Raw genomic sequence first — 16,398 nt, 5'->3', positions numbered from 1 at the left:
AGCAACTGAGCCCAAATAAGTGACAGAGGGCAGAGCAGAAGGACCTAAACTAGAGGGAAAGGCCATCGGGCTGGCATGATAAGCACTCGGGCCCAAACTGACTTTATTTTTATTTGCCCTGCAGCCCAGACTGACCTTTAACTCCCAGCCATGCTCCTGTCTCAGTCCCCTCTGAAGGTGAAATTATAGGAGCCAGCTACCAAGCCCAGCTCAGGAATGAATGTTATAAACCTTAGCTAGAATCAAGAACATAGAGAAGAGACACAAATTACCAATATGAGAGATGATTAGAGTGAGCTAATTATAGATGCCACGGGTATTGAAAGGATACCAAGGCAATGCACGACCAGCATGCGCTAATGAATGCCACAGCTTAGGTGACACGAAGAATCCCCCAGAAGACCCTAATAATAAAAGCTTACCCAAGAAGAAACATATCTCATAGCTATGGAAATAATTGAATTTTTAGTTCAAACTGTTCCCACAAGGAAAACTCGAGGCCCTAATGGCTTCACTAATGAGTTCTAACAAACATCTAAGGAGAGAGAGGTACCCATTTGCTGTGGGTTGGATTACATGTACCCCTGCCACCCTCAATTTCTCTTTTGAAGTCCTAACCTCCGGTATTTCACAACATAACTATATTGGAGATTGAGTCTGTATAGAGGTAGTTGTTGCAAAATGAGGCATAGCCTGGGCTCCGGTGCTGTGACTGGTGTGCACACAAGGGGGGCCTGGAGACAGGCATACATGGAGGATGACTGGCAGACATGAAGACAGCCCTTGGCATAGAGAAAGCTGCCAGCAGACCCTACTCCTAAGCCCTCAGCAGGGACCAGCTCCAGAACTGTACTGGCATCTGTTGTTCAAGCCACTCAGTGTGGGGGTGTTGTTACAGATGCTATCCTGGAACGTCAAAGCAGAGGAATACCTCACAACAAGTTCTCCTGACACCAAGACAAGACATAATGGGAGCGAGAATCCATCCAATATCTCTGATGAACTGGCAAAGCTTTTTGTCAGAACTGTAATTTTAATTATTTCAAACCTTACTTTTAATGATGGTTCTTAGACGCTTGAATCTCTCTTGTAGCCAGCCCACCACCCACCAAAGGGAGTTGAAAGAAAGGACACGAGGGAAGTGGACCCGTTTAGAAAGGTTCTTTGGAGCAACTCCCGTCTGTGTTGTCTGGAAACCAGCAGTTCAGTTCACAGGTCAGCAGTGGCTCAATCCACTCGCAAACACTTCACAGATATATCAGCAGTTCAATTCTGTAGAGTCCCATTAGCAACAGTGATGACATGACCTAGCAGAGACAGCCAGGCCTCAGCCTTGACTGGAGTCAGCAGGAGGGACCCAGAGGGATAGCAGGAGAAGTTCTCTGTGGTGTCTATCTCAGGGAAGCGAAGACCATCAAAGACTTGAGATTCTTAAGTGTTGCACAGCTAGCTGCACCAGCAAGCCAAGCTCTGTGTCCGGCACTCTGTGGAGTCCTGTTTATACCCTCCAAACATCACGTGTCCTCCGCGTGCCTTGCCTCAGCACGGGTCTTGTCTTAGCTCATGCATCTATTCAGCCCGAGTCCTTGGAAATGTCAAGAAACTGCAGTATACCACCGGATGTTTTTGGTGTACCTCTCTCTTTGGAGTCCTGACAAATGCAGTTCAACTATGCCATGTAAGGCAGACCAATACATGTGTGTTGTTAGCAAAGACTCTTTCATCAGTGTCCTTTCACATGCTTGCTTTAGCAGAACATCCCCTCCCTTGTTTCTACTTCAGTCAAACGTGCCTTCGTGAGCCTGTCTTAGTCTTTCATCTGTGTCTACTTTCACATCTTTGCCCCAGCAAAACACCATTTAGGTGACTTGCCAAAGAACCCTCAAGTTTCCACTTCACAGAACTTTAGCAGATCCATCCAACTATACACTTAAAATCTCATGACTAGGCAGGATCGGTCCCAGGAACTCGAGCTTAGTTTGGGCTATGAGGATCAGTCAATGCAGTGCAGTTCCTGATGATGGAACTGTAATATTAGTGATTAACTATGAAGAGAAAGCCATAAGACCATTTCAGCAGATGGATTTTTGAATGTCTAACATTCATTCCCGCTTATATATGTTTAAAAAAAAAAAAAAAGTCAGCTTTCAGGGCCAGTACAGTGACCCGGCATGGGCGACAATGCTTGCCAAGGAAGCTTGAAGCTTAGTCTTGAGCCCCAGAATTCATGTCTGAAGGGGAGAACCAACTGCCCAGAATCACTCTGTGACCTCTCATGACGTACATGCTCCTGTGTTCACACATGCTGATCACTGGACAAACATACACACATGCACACAAAACAGGGTTTTCAAAGACAGTTTTGAGAAAACAGAAGACAGCATCTCTCAACTGATAAGGGCCTTCTATGGAGACGGGGCTCTGGCAACATACTCAGCTGTGTAAAAGACTGAATGGAATGTGTCTGTGTGTGTGTGTGTATGTGTGTGTGTGTGATGTGTTTGCCTCAATGGTAGTGTGCATATAAGGCTGGAGTGTGTGTGTGTGCATGTGTGTGTGGTATATGTATTTGCGTGGGGTGGGGTATATGTGTGTATCTCAATGATAGGGTGTGTAAAAGACCTAAAGAAAGGTTTGTGTCTGTGTGCGTGTATGTGTGTGTGTATAGTAGGGTGTTTGTCTAGCATGTACAAGACTCTGGGTTTTACCCTGTCTTGGAGCAAGGGAAAGCTGTCTGCAATTCCTGTGCCTATATTGTTAATGCTTAACAGTGTCCAGTACCTGGATGCCCTGCTGTGCCTTGCCTGTGGGCTACACAGCCAGCTTAGTTTATCTCCAACTCAGTCGGTGTGATTAAAGCAGGTCTGAGCCTTGAAACAGCCCAGGACAGGTTTCTCTGGCTCCTGTGCACAAATGGGCTGCTCCTGTCCTCTTGGCAAAGGAAGACACTAGTTGTGTGGGCTCCTAGGGAGCTGTGAGTTTGGGAGTGGTCCAGAGAAAGTTTTTTTTTCTTTTTTCTTTTTTCTTTTTCTTTCTTTCTTTCTTTCTTTTTTTTTTTTTTTTTTTTTTTTTTTTTTTTTTTTTTTTTTTTTAGCAGCAGGAGCTGGTGAGGCAGAAGGAAAGTTACTGAGGCTAGATCTTAAAGCCAACACAACCGCCCCCAGAAATGTGACAGTAAGTTGTCCCCAGGTGTGGAGATAAGGGCGACTCTTATTTGATTTTCTTTTTCTGTCTTTGAAAAATATATTTTGGTGGACTACTTATTTCCCATGTAACCAGAGAAACAGCCATCCACCATCCCATAGTAAGCCCTACATGGCTTTCTTTCCTTTGTGTGTGTGTGTGTGTGTGTGTGTGTGTGTGTGTGTATGCTTTTGTAGAGTTTGAGTACTTTGTAAGGAGATTTTATTTCTCTCAAAACAAGGAACAGGGCCCGTAGGCTGGCTCCATGGGTAACGGTGCTTGCTGCACAAACCTAGCCACTGAGTTTGATCTCTGGAACCCTTGGTGGACAGAGAGAATTGTCTCCTCAGAGTTGTCATCTGACCTCTACACATTTGCTGTGGCATGCATGTGTCCCCTCTCAATAATGATGATAAGTTAAATAAAATGCAAACAAAACCGAAACCAAAAGGTAATCAAGAGTATCGCCTGAGGCCGAAGCAACAGGCTGGGCAGTCTTCAGAGACCCCCAAACAGCTGTATTAGCAGTGGCAGAACTGGGGACATAGACACCCAACTCTACTGTGTTCTTCTCATCATGTTCTTGTCAAAGCTGTGGCTTTGGCTGGACACCCAGACCGTGTTAATAATTGTAGTTAATACATGGAGTCATTTCAGAACATCCAACAGGAGACTGAGCTCCTTAATCCGGTGAAGACAGTTTGGGATCTCTAATTACTTGGTTGAAAAAAGGCAGACACTCGGGGCGGTGGCAGTGTTTGGGAATTAATCTTTAAAGCCTGACAGTGAACATTCAATTCAATTAGGAAGAACAATTGGCAAAGATTCTTCTCGCCTTCACCCTTGATAGCAAGCTGGGACTGACTTGTCCTCATCGACTCTGCTCCTCTGTGTCATCAGACAGGTGTACAGCTGCACCTCCCAGGGGCTGTCATACTGTGTGCCAGCTGTGTGTCTCCTTAGACCCAGGTCCATGCACAACACCCCTGCCCAAGAAGCCTAGCACACTGTGCTGGCCTTTTGGCCCAGGCATCACTGAGTCTAAGCTTTCTTCTGCCTTGTTCCTTTTACCCATCCTGTGCTTCCTGCTCTCGCTGTCCACACCTCATTCCTCCCTGCCTCCTTTCTCTTCCACTCTGTTCTTTTTCTTTTCTTTGCCCACTAGCTCAGCATCTTACTTGACGTAATGAAAGGTTTAGAAATAAGTCTGTGGGGCTGGTGAGATGGCTCAGTGGTTAAGAGCACCAGCTGCTCTTCTGGAGGCCATGAGTTCAAATTCCAGCAACCACATGGTGGCTCACAACCATCCATAATGAGATATAAATACATACATACATACATACCTTAAAAAAAGAAAGAAAAGAAATAGGTCTATGTTATACCCTAAAGTATAAGGGCAGCTCCCCGGCCCCGGTCCTCCCTTCTCATGCCCTGCTTCCTTCAGTCAATGCTGACCTTTCCTCCCAGCTCCCTTCTAGAGCTGGCCATTCCTCTTGATGCTCAGGCCTGAGACCTGAGGCGGTCCTGGTCTCTCTGTTCTCTTTACTGGTTTTACTCCAAGGGGTTCCTGTTGTTTCTGACTCCCATATAGACCTCTTCCTTCCTGTTGCTGGTCTCTGTCTTAAATTCCCACAGAAGTCCCCACTCCCTCTCCCCGTATCTTCTTCCCGTGGGTCAGTTAAAGGGGTCCTGTAGACTGGAGCTAGGAGTTCCTGGACACGCTACTGCCCATAGAGCGCTCTCTGGCTGCATCCTCTCTTGCCGCATCCTGCTCACCTCCCTGGCCAGCCTGGCTTTTATGCTCTCCCATATTCAGGCTACCCTGTGGATCTTTTCTCTTGACCCCATAGCTTCCTTCCTTGGTGACCTTGAAACATCAGCCTTAGTACCTGGGACAGTCTGTTCTGCTAGTTTGTGTAGGACCTGTCTTTCTGACTCTCAACTTTCAGAAGGCAAGAGTTTTGATTCTGACTGTTTTCCAAGAGCAGTGCCTGGCTATCTAGCAAGCACCTGGATGTTTGTTGGGTGAATAAGTATAAGAGCTTTACAGGGGAAACCGTTTGGATACCGTTACTTCAGAGTCACCTCTTTCCTCCCCTTCTGCTGCTCCCATTAGCCACTCTCGCTCTCAGAGGAAATCCTGTGCAGCGTCCACAGCTCCTGGCCATCCTCGAGGTCATTTTTTTTGTTTTGTTTTGTTTTTTTAGGGCCTTACTACAAAAGCATGAATAAACAGTATAATGGTTCTTATGTGTGCTTAAAAACAACAAAACAGAAAACCAAGAACAACATGGTAGCAGGGCGGTGTTGGGCACGCCTTTAATTCTAGCACCAGGAGACAGAGGCAGGAGGATCTCTGTGATTTCAGAGCTAGCCTGGTCTACAGAGCTAGTTCTAGGACAGCCAGGGCTACACAGAGAAACCCTGTCTTGAAAAACCAAAACCAAAACATACAAAAACTATTCCCCCCGCCCCTGCCAAAACCCCCCAAACTCAAGACCAACCAAATAAGGTAAAATATAACAAATGTTATCACTGTAGCCAGGGATAGCTCATACTGTTGGGCTTTCTGTTTCTGCCTTGTGGTTCTGACTACCCAGGGAGCACCAAGGAGGGAAGCCCTCCAGAGTTCATCCTCTCTGGCCTGCCCCACTGAGAATAGTCATCTGGCCTCCTCTGCTTCGGTGGCTTTCAGGACGCCCTGTCTAAGAGGTACAGCCCTGTGTACAAGGGCTGCAGCTTGTTTATTCTCTTACCTGTCTGTGGATAAGTGGGCTCCTTCCACCCTCTCTCCATATGAAGAAAGGCAAAGCTTCCCTGAGTCCCCAATACCAGAAGTTGGGATTCATTCTCAGAAGCAGAATTGCTAGGTTGTATACAGGTTCCTGGGAATCCCCCAAGCTGCAGTTCATCATGGCTGCCCTGGCTCATCTTCCTGCCAGCAGTGTAGGAAGTTCTGATTTCTCTGCATCCATGCTAACATGTATAATCTTTGTTTTTGTTTTTATACTAGTCAGTCTAATTAGCATGATGCTGTAGTTCATGCTTCTTAGAAAACGACATCATACCTTGTAAATGCGGCTTGTCCTGTGTACCCAGTGTTGGCCTCTTACTGTCTAACCATGTGAACCCTGCAGACTTTCACTTGCTCAGTTAATTTTTCTATTAACACCATTCTTGTACATAGTTCTGAAGCAGCAGCCACCGTCTGCCTGCTGCTCTGCCAGGGGCCTTCCCTCCACTGGCCAATCTTCTGGCTGCTCCTCCTTTGTTTCTTCTGTGTTTTTAAACAGAGCCACATCTGTGGCTTGGTTTTAATTCTTTTTAGTTTGAGACCTAGCTCCTGACCCCTGCTATGGAAGAAGGGAAGAGGGGGGCTCCCCACATTCCGTGAAGGCTTCTCATGACCTTTTGTTTGCTTAATTAGACATTTACATATTCACAGGAAACCTCTCAGAACTCTGGCTGCATTCTGAGAGCCTTCAGGCCCTGGCAGGCAGAGTTAGCTCACCTTCAGTGGGAGCTGCACCAGGAGCAGGTCTGTGAAGTGCGAGGGTGTGCTTGTTTGGGTTCTTCTCTTACTAAGGAAAGCGCGAGTGCAGTTAGCTAGTGCCAGGGAATCTTGTTGTTTCAGAACCCCAGTCCCTGCTGACCCCAGCCCTCTGCTGCATGTGCTAAGGAACTGACCCTGTCTTTAGCCTTACTCCTATCTGGGGTGGTGCTTCTGTTTCCAATTCATGGAAGGGGAGACTGAGGCCCAGTGATATGGAGCCACTGGGTCATTCACATGACCAGCAAGATGCAATGTGAAGGAGAGATGCTTACAGTGTGTCCGCTCCACCCTGCAGCATTGTGCAGGACCAGAGCTAAGCACCTGCATGAACCAGGTCCACCAGCTGTGGCACTGTAGCTCTGTGCCTGGGCTTGTAAGCCACTTGCAGGAGTCAAGTCTGTTCTGGCATCCTCCCAGGAGCCTCATTGCCCTGTGTAGCCAGGATGAAGGGGAGGAGAGGTACCCTGAGGTACCCCTCTCCTGAGGAGACATGGCTCCTTGAGCTCTGGGGCTGGCCCCTCTCTGGGTCTCAGTCATAAAAAGCTCCCTTGACTATGGCTTGGCTGTGTGCTCTCTCCACTCTAGGACAGGTAGCAGGCTGTAGGAGGCTGGGGCAGGACTGCGACATGTCTGTGGTCAGCAGGTAGGAGCAGGTTTGAAGGCTGAGTGGAGACAGGAAAAGCTGTTTCCTTAGCCCTGGAGAAAGGAGACCTGTGCATTGCAGTGAGGAAAAGACTCTAGCTGCTATTTTGATGTGAAATAGTAGGAGCCCTACTCCCTGGGGGACCCTTTCCCGAAGGCCTTCATCACAATGTCTGGTGCTGCCTGTCTTTGTTTCCCTTGCAGGTGTGGAATGCTGTGGACTCGGGGCACTGCCTGCAGACTTACTCTGTGCACACTGAGGCGGTAAGGGCTGCACGGTGGTCTCCCTGTGGCCGGCGCATCCTTAGTGGCGGCTTCGACTTTGCCCTGCACCTAACAGACCTCGAAACAGGTGTGTTCTGATGTCTTGACTGTCCCAGGTCAGCTGGCAGCCCCCTCACTGGGGAAGCCTCTCCAGAGGGTCCTGACCGCAAACTACCCATGGTGGTGATGTGGCAGGGGCCTCAGGACAGGCTCATTTCCCAGACGGGCATGCAGATCATTTGCCAGTGGCACCACAGCTGTCTACAAAGCTCTGGAATCAGTCCTCTGCCAGTCAGCAAAGGACAGAGCCAAGGTTGTCTCAGCACCAAGCTGTAGGGCCGGATAAAGAGGCAGCTTTTTAATCAACTTCTGCAGTGTAATTGGGACCGAAATATCACGGTGTCCTTTCCCTGGCATCAGTTTAGAATCCCTGTCAACCCGTGCGGTGGAACTGAGTCTCATAGGGAGCTGAGTCTTCAAAGGGGCTCGGTTTCCAGTGTAACAATGACATGTACTTGGGCAAGGGTGGGGGGTGGGCAGATCCTCAGGAACCCTCCATCAAGTAGGGAAGGGAAGAGAAGACAGCTAAAGGAGCTTTCCCAGGCAGATTCTATGCAGCAGTCCTGGGTTGGCCCATTCACTGACAGCAAGGGGGACCACTGAACATGGGGTCTAACCTACACTGCCGAGATCAGAGCGAGCTTCCTGGGTTTTTCACATGGCCTTTGGAATTGTCATCACTGCTGTAAGCAGTAGTGGGTGCCATTTTCTAGGTAAGAAGAGGGTCCAATGCCTGCCAAGTTAGAGAGCCATGGCAGTCGGCAGGTAGATGACAAGTCTGGGGCAGCAGTGGATCATGGTCCTGTTTGTGTTACAGCTAGAAGGACCTGGAACTGCAGCTGGTATCATGTGACAGGTGTGGTGGAACATGGAAGGCACCATGCTGACAGGGCTCCTAGGGGCTCTTGTAGAGCAGCTCAAGAGAGGCGTGGCCCTACTTCTGAGAGCTGCCACCAGTTGGCAGTGGTCCAAGGCACTTCATCCTCCTCTGCCTGGAACGGTGTCTGTAGGGGGGGTGTGGGAAATTTCTTTTCATTACATTACTTTGTTACTTATTGTATACCTACTGTGTGTAGAACCTGTGCTGGGGTATGCTGATATCTTTTGTCCCCAGAAAGGACACAGTTGATAGGTTGTTTGGAGCTAGCCCAGCCTCAAGGAAGGCCTCTGACCCCTAGATGAGGCCTCTCTTGTGAAGATAGCCGACAGTTTCTGTCTATATCCTGGCAAGTGTGTGTCCTCGAGGGTGTGGCCATCTTGGTGGTCTCTTTGTCCACTGCTTGAACAGAGCTGGCTCACATCTGTATAATTGGACAGCTGAGACTGGCCTTTCTGGATGCCCCATTATTATCCTGAGTAATGAAACTCCCAGGGACTGCCAGGGTGGGCACCCATATGTCTGCATACCCGTCCCTGGCCCTGTGTCTTGCTAGGACCACTCTTAGCATATGTGTAGCCCGTAGCCTTTGTCCGGCTCTGACTAGTCTTGTTCTTTCTCTTCCCCAAGTCTGATCTTCCATTTCCTTCCTCTGCCTCTTCCGCCCATGGTCATTTGGCTTTTTCATTTCAATCTAATTAGAGAGCCCTGCCAGGAGAAGGCAGCGCAGGGCGTTCTCTCTGCAGTGCTTTGGGAATTAGTCACTCGGTGCCCATTGTCATTAATGGGAATTTGGCGCCAAGGCCATTTATCCTGGTGTCCTCAATCAATACAGTTAAAAATCTGTGGATTCTAAAATGTCAATACCCGGCCTGAAATATGGAGGGCCAGCACCATTTTATCTCGTTAATTTATAGTTCTGACGGGCTGTTGGCTTACGGAACAGCCATGAATCAACACTTAATCAAATCTGCTCACAGATTAATTATTTTTGGCGCTCCTGTTTCCGTCTGCAATCTCCCTAACGAACGTCTCTGCTACATTAGGCACAGGCGGCCTCAGGGAACACTGGCAGACACCACCCAGGCCCTGAGTGTCACTGGCTTTGTGCATGACCTGTCCTGCATACCGATCAGCTAGTCATCTCCTTAGAGTCCCTCTGGAGCTTGCTCAGCTCTGAAGGCTCTCCTCTTGCAGACGTCAGCCCCTCAGCGTTACACTTCTTAGTGGTGGGTGGCAGCTCCTCTTGGCAGTGGGTTTACATGTGCTTTCTCTATCCGGGGTCTGAGGTAGGTGTGTAGACCCTACAGTCTAGCCCTCTGAAGAGCCCTAGGAAGTCTTGGCTAGGGCCATCCACCCTTCTCTCTGGAATGCTCGTTGTCCTGGTCGCCTCCTTTTGTGTCCATGTCCCTGTGCCTTCTGTTGGGTCATGGTGAGTGGAAAGGATTGGCCAGATGGAACTGCATACTTCCAAAGGGCCACTTCTTTCCTGAGAAGTGTTTTCAGCTCCATCTTGACTATGGCTTTATGGCTGATGCCACAAAGAAAGAGAGTGACCTGCTGTCCAAGTCTTCGCTGGTATCCCATTTGCCACTAGGCCCATATTGAGCTGACACAGATAAATGGGTTAGACCCTTTGCTTGGGTGACATACTTAGTTCCCACCACTGGCCTAGGAGGATGTTATCTCTATTTCCATTTTTTTTTTTTTTTTTTGATGTAGCAACTGAGGCTTTGAGTGTTTGGTGACTTTTTTGAGGTCACCAGACCATTGATGACAGCTGTATATAGCTTGGGCTTATGGGGCTGGCAAAGGTACCCTCTCAACACATGGGCTACCTCCCCACCCCCTGCCTGCCCTGGACAAACTACCTCCCCACCCCCTGCCTGCCCTGGACAAACTACCTCCCCACCTCCTGCCTGCCCTGGACAAACTACCTTGGCCTAATTTCTGACAGGGTGCTTGGATGTCTTCAGGAGGTGGCTCAATATCTATGGAAAACAGGCCCTGGGAGGATGAAGTGCTTGCAGGTTCTTGACTGACCCCTCTGATTAAGTGGCCAACTGAAGGATGCTTCTTAAGCTATGGACAGCTATGCTCCAGCAGGAACAGGGTTATCCCTGACAGCCTCAGAGCTCTTGGCATAGGAAGAGTGAAAAGTGTCCAAATGAAGGTCGTGGCGAAGAGGCTTTGGAGGAGAGGCCATGCAAGAAGGCTCTGTCAAGCTCAGCCTCTGAAGTGCACCAGCTCCCACTGGTGCTTGAAGCAAGTGCAGGGCCGCAGCCAGGGTCTCTGTAGGTCCTCAAGCTCCGTAGCACACTCAGGTTTCCCCAGCACACTTGAGGAGGACTGCCAGTGCCTCTGCAAACCAGAAAGGACACTGCGCGCTGCCTGTTGCAGGCCCTAGTGGACAGGCTTGCTTTCAGACCGGCATTTTTGTCTGGTTCCCACTGTAGGCCCATGATACTGCTGGCATGTCTAACAGCATTTGAATTGATGATGGTCCCTGGCCGCTGTCCTTCAGGTACACCTTTGCCCAGTGAGTAGCTGCCCACCTCCACCTTTGTGAGCCTTGTCACAAGACTCTTCCTCTAACCCCTTTCCTTTAACCCCCTCCTGTATGCGTCTGTCACCTGTGACCCCTTCTCCTGGAAACTAAGCATCCTTTCACTGGCTGCTGTCTATGGAAGCCTTCTTCATCTTCATAAACGGGTCTCATCCATAGCTAGGACACCCATGTCAGCCCTCCTTATGAAGAAGGTGACACGCAGGCCCTGGCATGATTTTGTCGATTGAAATAGGCTTACAGTAGCCATGTTTCTCCTCTGTGTGGGCAGCAGCCATCAGTGAACAACTGGCCTTCTTAGGTTAGGCCCCCTCTGTTGACTGGCCCCAGATCTGGGCTCGGTCAGGCCGTGTTTGTAGTTAGCATGGTGGCTTATGTGTTTCAACAAAGCTGCTTACAGCCAGACACAGCTGGTTTGCAAGCTAACTCCCCACCTCCTAACAGTAAGAAATTCAGTTTTGTCCAGATAGATAATTGGAAGTGGCTGGGCTTGGAAGGAAAAGCATGGTGGTAGCTGCCAGCTCCTGCAGCCACCATCTATGTGGCCCTACTGTCTGTCTGGTCCAGGGCTTGCTCCTGCTTTTGCTGTGCCTACTCTCACAGCTGCCTCTGAAGGGCAGTTTTGAGCATGGCTTTGCAGTAAGGTTGTCAGGCTCTGAGCTGCACTGCTGCTGGGCCCAGAGCTGTGCCAGTGGGCAGGCAGACAAGGCCTACCTGGCCCTCAGCCCGCGTCCTGCCTGGCCTCTGCCCACTTGCCAACATGGCCCCTGCTCCTGATACACAGAGGTTGATTTGAAAGTTAGCAAGCTTCTTTTCTCGTTAACTTTGAGTCAGGATGGTTAAATTTACAGCTGGCTGAATACTTCCCAGAGGATGGTGTAACGATATTGATTTTAGCGAAATGAGTCATATGCCTGCTGCCTGGGAACATAGGCTCAATTACCACGGGCCAACAACACAAGCTTTTCCCTGTCAACATTTTCCCTACATGTTCGTGAGTCTGTGGCTAGGAACAAAGGGCGACGGGGGAGGAAAGGTCGCGAGTTGCTGTCGGGTCTGGAGGTGGTATGCAGACACAGGGGCTTTGGAGTCAGACAAGCCAGTCAGTGTCTGTGTGGCTGGCCCTAGGGCCAGATGTCCTCTCCCTCACCAGACTCCCTTTCCTCAGCTTTGAGAAGCACAATATTCCCTGCCATTACTCAGGATTGCCATGTGACAAGCACAGCATCCAGACAGACCTGCGGGACAGGCTTATTGTACATGATGGCTCCCCTTCCCACTTGTGACTTCAGAGTAACTTAGCCAAGGTGAGCTCCCTGCAGGGGGCATGGACATCTGTCATAGGGACCAGTACTTGGATTTCATTTCATCTGAAATGCCATTGATGATCCAGGAATGGTCTGGGAGGCAGACATGCTGAATGAAAATGGAGGGCCTTCGGGGTCCTGAAGTCTGCCTGACCATAACATTCCCTGATGCAGCGTTAGGCTGCCAGATGATGTTACCCCAGCTACATGAGTGGCTGCCTCAGGGAAGCTTGGCTTCTCCCTCTACCTAAGAAAGGAGTTGCCTGCCCAGGGTCACCCAGCCCCTCATGGTACCAGATGGAGCAGCTATAGAAGTGGTAGTGTCTGGAGAGCGAGCACTCTGGGTTTCTGTGGAATCCCTGAACCATGGCTTTGCTTTAAGGGTGGTTTATTCTAGGGCTGTGGATTGAACTTGGAGCCTCAGACTCATAAACAAGTACTCTGCGCTGACCCCCCACCCCAAGCCCAGAAACATATTTTCTATTTGTATCATTATTGATCCAAAAAGGAAGAGAAGTAATTTTTCTTAACTCCAAGAAGATCCAAACAGTTTTTATACTGGTTGAGCTCATTATAACCAGATCAATACAGCCAAGTGCCAATGGATTACATATTTTAAAGCTCAATTTCCTATAAGCCTGCAGTGAATAAACAGAATTTCCTATAACAAGCAGACAAGCAAGATAGTCCCAAGGTGAAAGGTCTGTTACAGCTATCCCAGTGCTGAAGAAGCATCCCCCACCAGGGGGAGAACTGATAGACAGGCCACCATTTGGGAGATGGGAGAGAGTGCCACGGATTCCAGGAGAAGGACCTTCACCTCAAGAGTGGCTACTGGTCTTGGTCAGGCTTTTCCTTGCTGACTTATCTCCCAGCCTTTCTGCAAGTCTCCTCAGTCTCCTCAGCAAAGGCAGAAGCCAGCCCAGGCCTGCGTCATTCTCCAGGCCTCACGTGGACGCTCAGCAGCCATTAGTCTCTGAAGATTCCCACTGTTAGAACCCAGCATCCCTTGGCTTTAGCTTTTAATTTAACCACAGATGAATTCAATAAGTTCGGGTTTAATTTTTCAAACAATAATGGCGCTCTTTGGCTGCTTCCTCCAGAGTGCTTTACATGACACTGTTCAGTCCTGACTGCACGAGACTGCAGGGAAGGGCCAATGAAGGGTCCCTCACAGGTGACAGAGCTGGTCCAGGACATGGATCTCTCTGGCTCTCAGCTTATCTATCACCCTGTCTCCAGCATCCAGCCAGGTGATGGTGCCATGATGCTGATTTCTGAGCCGTAGCCTTTAGCGGATGTTTTTCCCTAGTGTTTCCCGTTAGGTACCTGTTAGCTTATTAGGAATCTTTTAGCTTTGGGCCCCTTTAACAAAGAAAGATAGCGAAGTCAGCTCTTAGAAGTAGGAAATGCACTAGACAGCCTCTTTCTAAGTGGAAAATTTTAGCCTTTCAAAGACAGATTTTCAGCATCTTTGGGAGTTGAGGGAAATGTTTTTCTTTTTAGCAGGAGAACCTCAATAATCCCCTTCCAGCAGCTCAGCCTCCTCCCTCCCTTCTCTGTCGTCCGCAAGGTTGTGTCAGGCACCTTTCAACAAGCATCTTGTTGCCATTTCAAAATGAAGACCATGGCTGGTCCCACACTGTGCTCTGAGGACCCAGGAAAGCATCTGCTCCCCACAGGGAGAGCTTTCCTTTGCTCTGGGTCTGAGGATGGGCAGTAAGTTCCAGATCTGGGGGTGTAGAGGGGAAGAGACTCTTCCCATTCTATTCAGTGGGTCATTTGCTACCCGTATGTCAGCTGGGTGCCTGATTCCCGACTGTAGACTAAGGGTGTGGAAAAGGTTCTGGAGGGATGGCTCAGTGGGTAGAGTGCCTGCATGTCAAGCACAAGGGCCTGACTTGGGATCCTCCACACTCATGTAAAACCCAGGTGAGGCAGCTAGCTCCTGCCTTCATCCTAGCCCAGAGGAGGCAGAGACAGGCAGGTGCCTGAACTTGCTGGCTAGCCAGTCTAGCCAGAGTGATGAGCTCCAGGTTCTCAAAGGTAAGTCGAGGAAGACACCGAGCATTCGCCTTTGGCCTCCATACTCTGCATATGCAAATAGACACTCACAAAAAGAGGCGGGGAGAAAAGCTCGGGTGTGAAAAAATAAGAGTAAACTGGAGAAAGAGCACATCTCCAGTTAGGTTAGCTCCCAGTACAGTGCTTGTTTGAGGGTGTGGTGACCTAACAAGGCACCCGCTGTCTGCTGGGGTCCCTGAGCAACAACAGAACACATAACAAAAAGAGAGCTGCAGTTTAAAAAGACTGTCTTCCGTTCTCTACAGCCCAGCTTCGAAATCTGTGATCACAGCTCAACAGGGTCGTGTAACTACGTGTGGGGTTGTGAAACACTCAGCAGCTGTTAAGGGTTTCTGAGTGTTCAGTGACCAAAAATTAATTCAAACTTCAATTCAAAACAGATCCAAGATGTTTCTTGCAGCGCTCATCCCTGTTGTATTTCACGGCTTCCTCGCAGCCTCTGTCTGGGCGTTGTGCACCAAGCCTGCCGCCATTAGGCGGCGGCAATGCCAACGAGACCCATCCAGGCGTCCCAGCTCAGGCACAAGGCTGTGTGTGATGAAGTATGCTTCTAACCCTATATGTAAAAAGTTTTGTGCTCTTGCAAAAAAGTTAACAGCTCCATTCTGGGAGCTAAGGACTTTTAGTATTTATATCCCTCAGCATGTAGATACCAAGTTAGGAATCCTTGGGTTGTATTGTGTTTGACTTTAAAGTTACTCTTAAAATCAGATTCATCAAAAAACAATAGTAAGTAAAGTTTGGCCTAGGACAGAGTTTCAATCAGTTTCTGAAATAGCTCTATATAAGCTTCTGCCATTTTTAAAAAACGGATTCATGCAAAGTGCCATTCTTGGTATATCTAAATATCCTTTAATTTTGAAAAAACGTTGAAAGTAGAGTATATCCTGTTGTATCAAATATAATTCTTGTTTTTTTTTTGTTGTTTATTTTTTGAGTTAGGGTCTCACTTTGTTGCCTTGGCTGGTCTGGAACTTACTGTGTGGCCCAGGCTGGCCTGCCTCTGCTTCCTGAGTCCTGCAAGATTTAATTCTTCATGCAGAAATCAACAAGTACTCCAGCTCATTAGAGCACAAATTTGCTCTCATCTTTAGTAAATAGTAAAATTATATGTATACCAAAGAATTGTTTTTAAATTGTTTTTAAGGATTACTGTGAGCACATGTTTGGTCTTTGTACCTCCTGTCTAAACCTGTGTCCCTGAGGTTGCATGCTGATGTCGTGGATGAGAAGAGGCAGTGAGTGTCAAAGGTCGAGCCCTCCTCTCAAGCATTTGTGTCAGCCTGAGGCTCACTGATTCAGCTAGCATGGCTGACCACTGAACCCCAAGGGAACCCCCCATTTCTATCTTGCCCTTGCCCCTGTACCAGGAATGTGCTACTATTCTGAACTTTTAATGTGGGTGTTAGAGATCCACACGCAAATCCTAGTGCTTATATGGCAAACACTTTATACTTTACATACTGAGATATCTCCCTGACCCTCCCCAAAATTTAAAATTAATAATTATTATTTTTCACTCTAGAGAGGATGTTTTGAAACAGCCCTCCCCCTCTTTCTTTCTTTCTTTCTTTCTTTCTTTCTTTCTTTCTTTCTCTCTTTTTCTTTCTCTCTTTCTCTTTCTTTCTTTCTTTCTTTCTTTCTTTCTTTCTTTCTTTCTTTCTTTCTTTCTTTCTTTCTTTCTTTCTTCCTGTGCTGGCATTTGAGCCAAGCACCTTGGGCATAGTAAGCACAGCCTTACTATAGAGCTATGTACTGGTACCTGAAAGTGGGTTTGTTTATTTCTTTTTTTTTTTTTGGTGTTGCCAAAAATGATTTACATGTCATCTATTGAAGACTGTACTTTGCAGGTGGGAAGTTT

General features: G+C 48.3%; 1 protein-coding gene across 3 annotated transcripts in view; it reads left to right on the top strand.

Annotated features, from left to right (window-relative positions):
* Wdr25 (WD repeat domain 25) overlaps positions 1-16,398 on the top strand; it is a 136,248-nt gene that overhangs the window by 80,786 nt on the left and 39,064 nt on the right. For 2 of the 3 annotated variants that reach the window (XM_076921189.1, XM_076921188.1), the window contains exons 4-5: positions 6,629-6,721; positions 7,583-7,730. In XM_076921189.1, the coding sequence (XP_076777304.1) occupies positions 6,629-6,721; positions 7,583-7,730 (241 nt within the window). The remainder of the gene's footprint in view (positions 1-6,628; positions 6,722-7,582; positions 7,731-16,398) is intronic. The other variant, XM_076921190.1, reaches the window with a different exon arrangement.

This window comes from Arvicanthis niloticus, chromosome 23, assembly GCF_011762505.2.
Source record: "Arvicanthis niloticus isolate mArvNil1 chromosome 23, mArvNil1.pat.X, whole genome shotgun sequence".
NCBI classification, from domain to species: domain Eukaryota; kingdom Metazoa; phylum Chordata; class Mammalia; order Rodentia; family Muridae; genus Arvicanthis; species Arvicanthis niloticus.
This window is presented reverse-complemented; position numbering and strand designations above follow the sequence as displayed.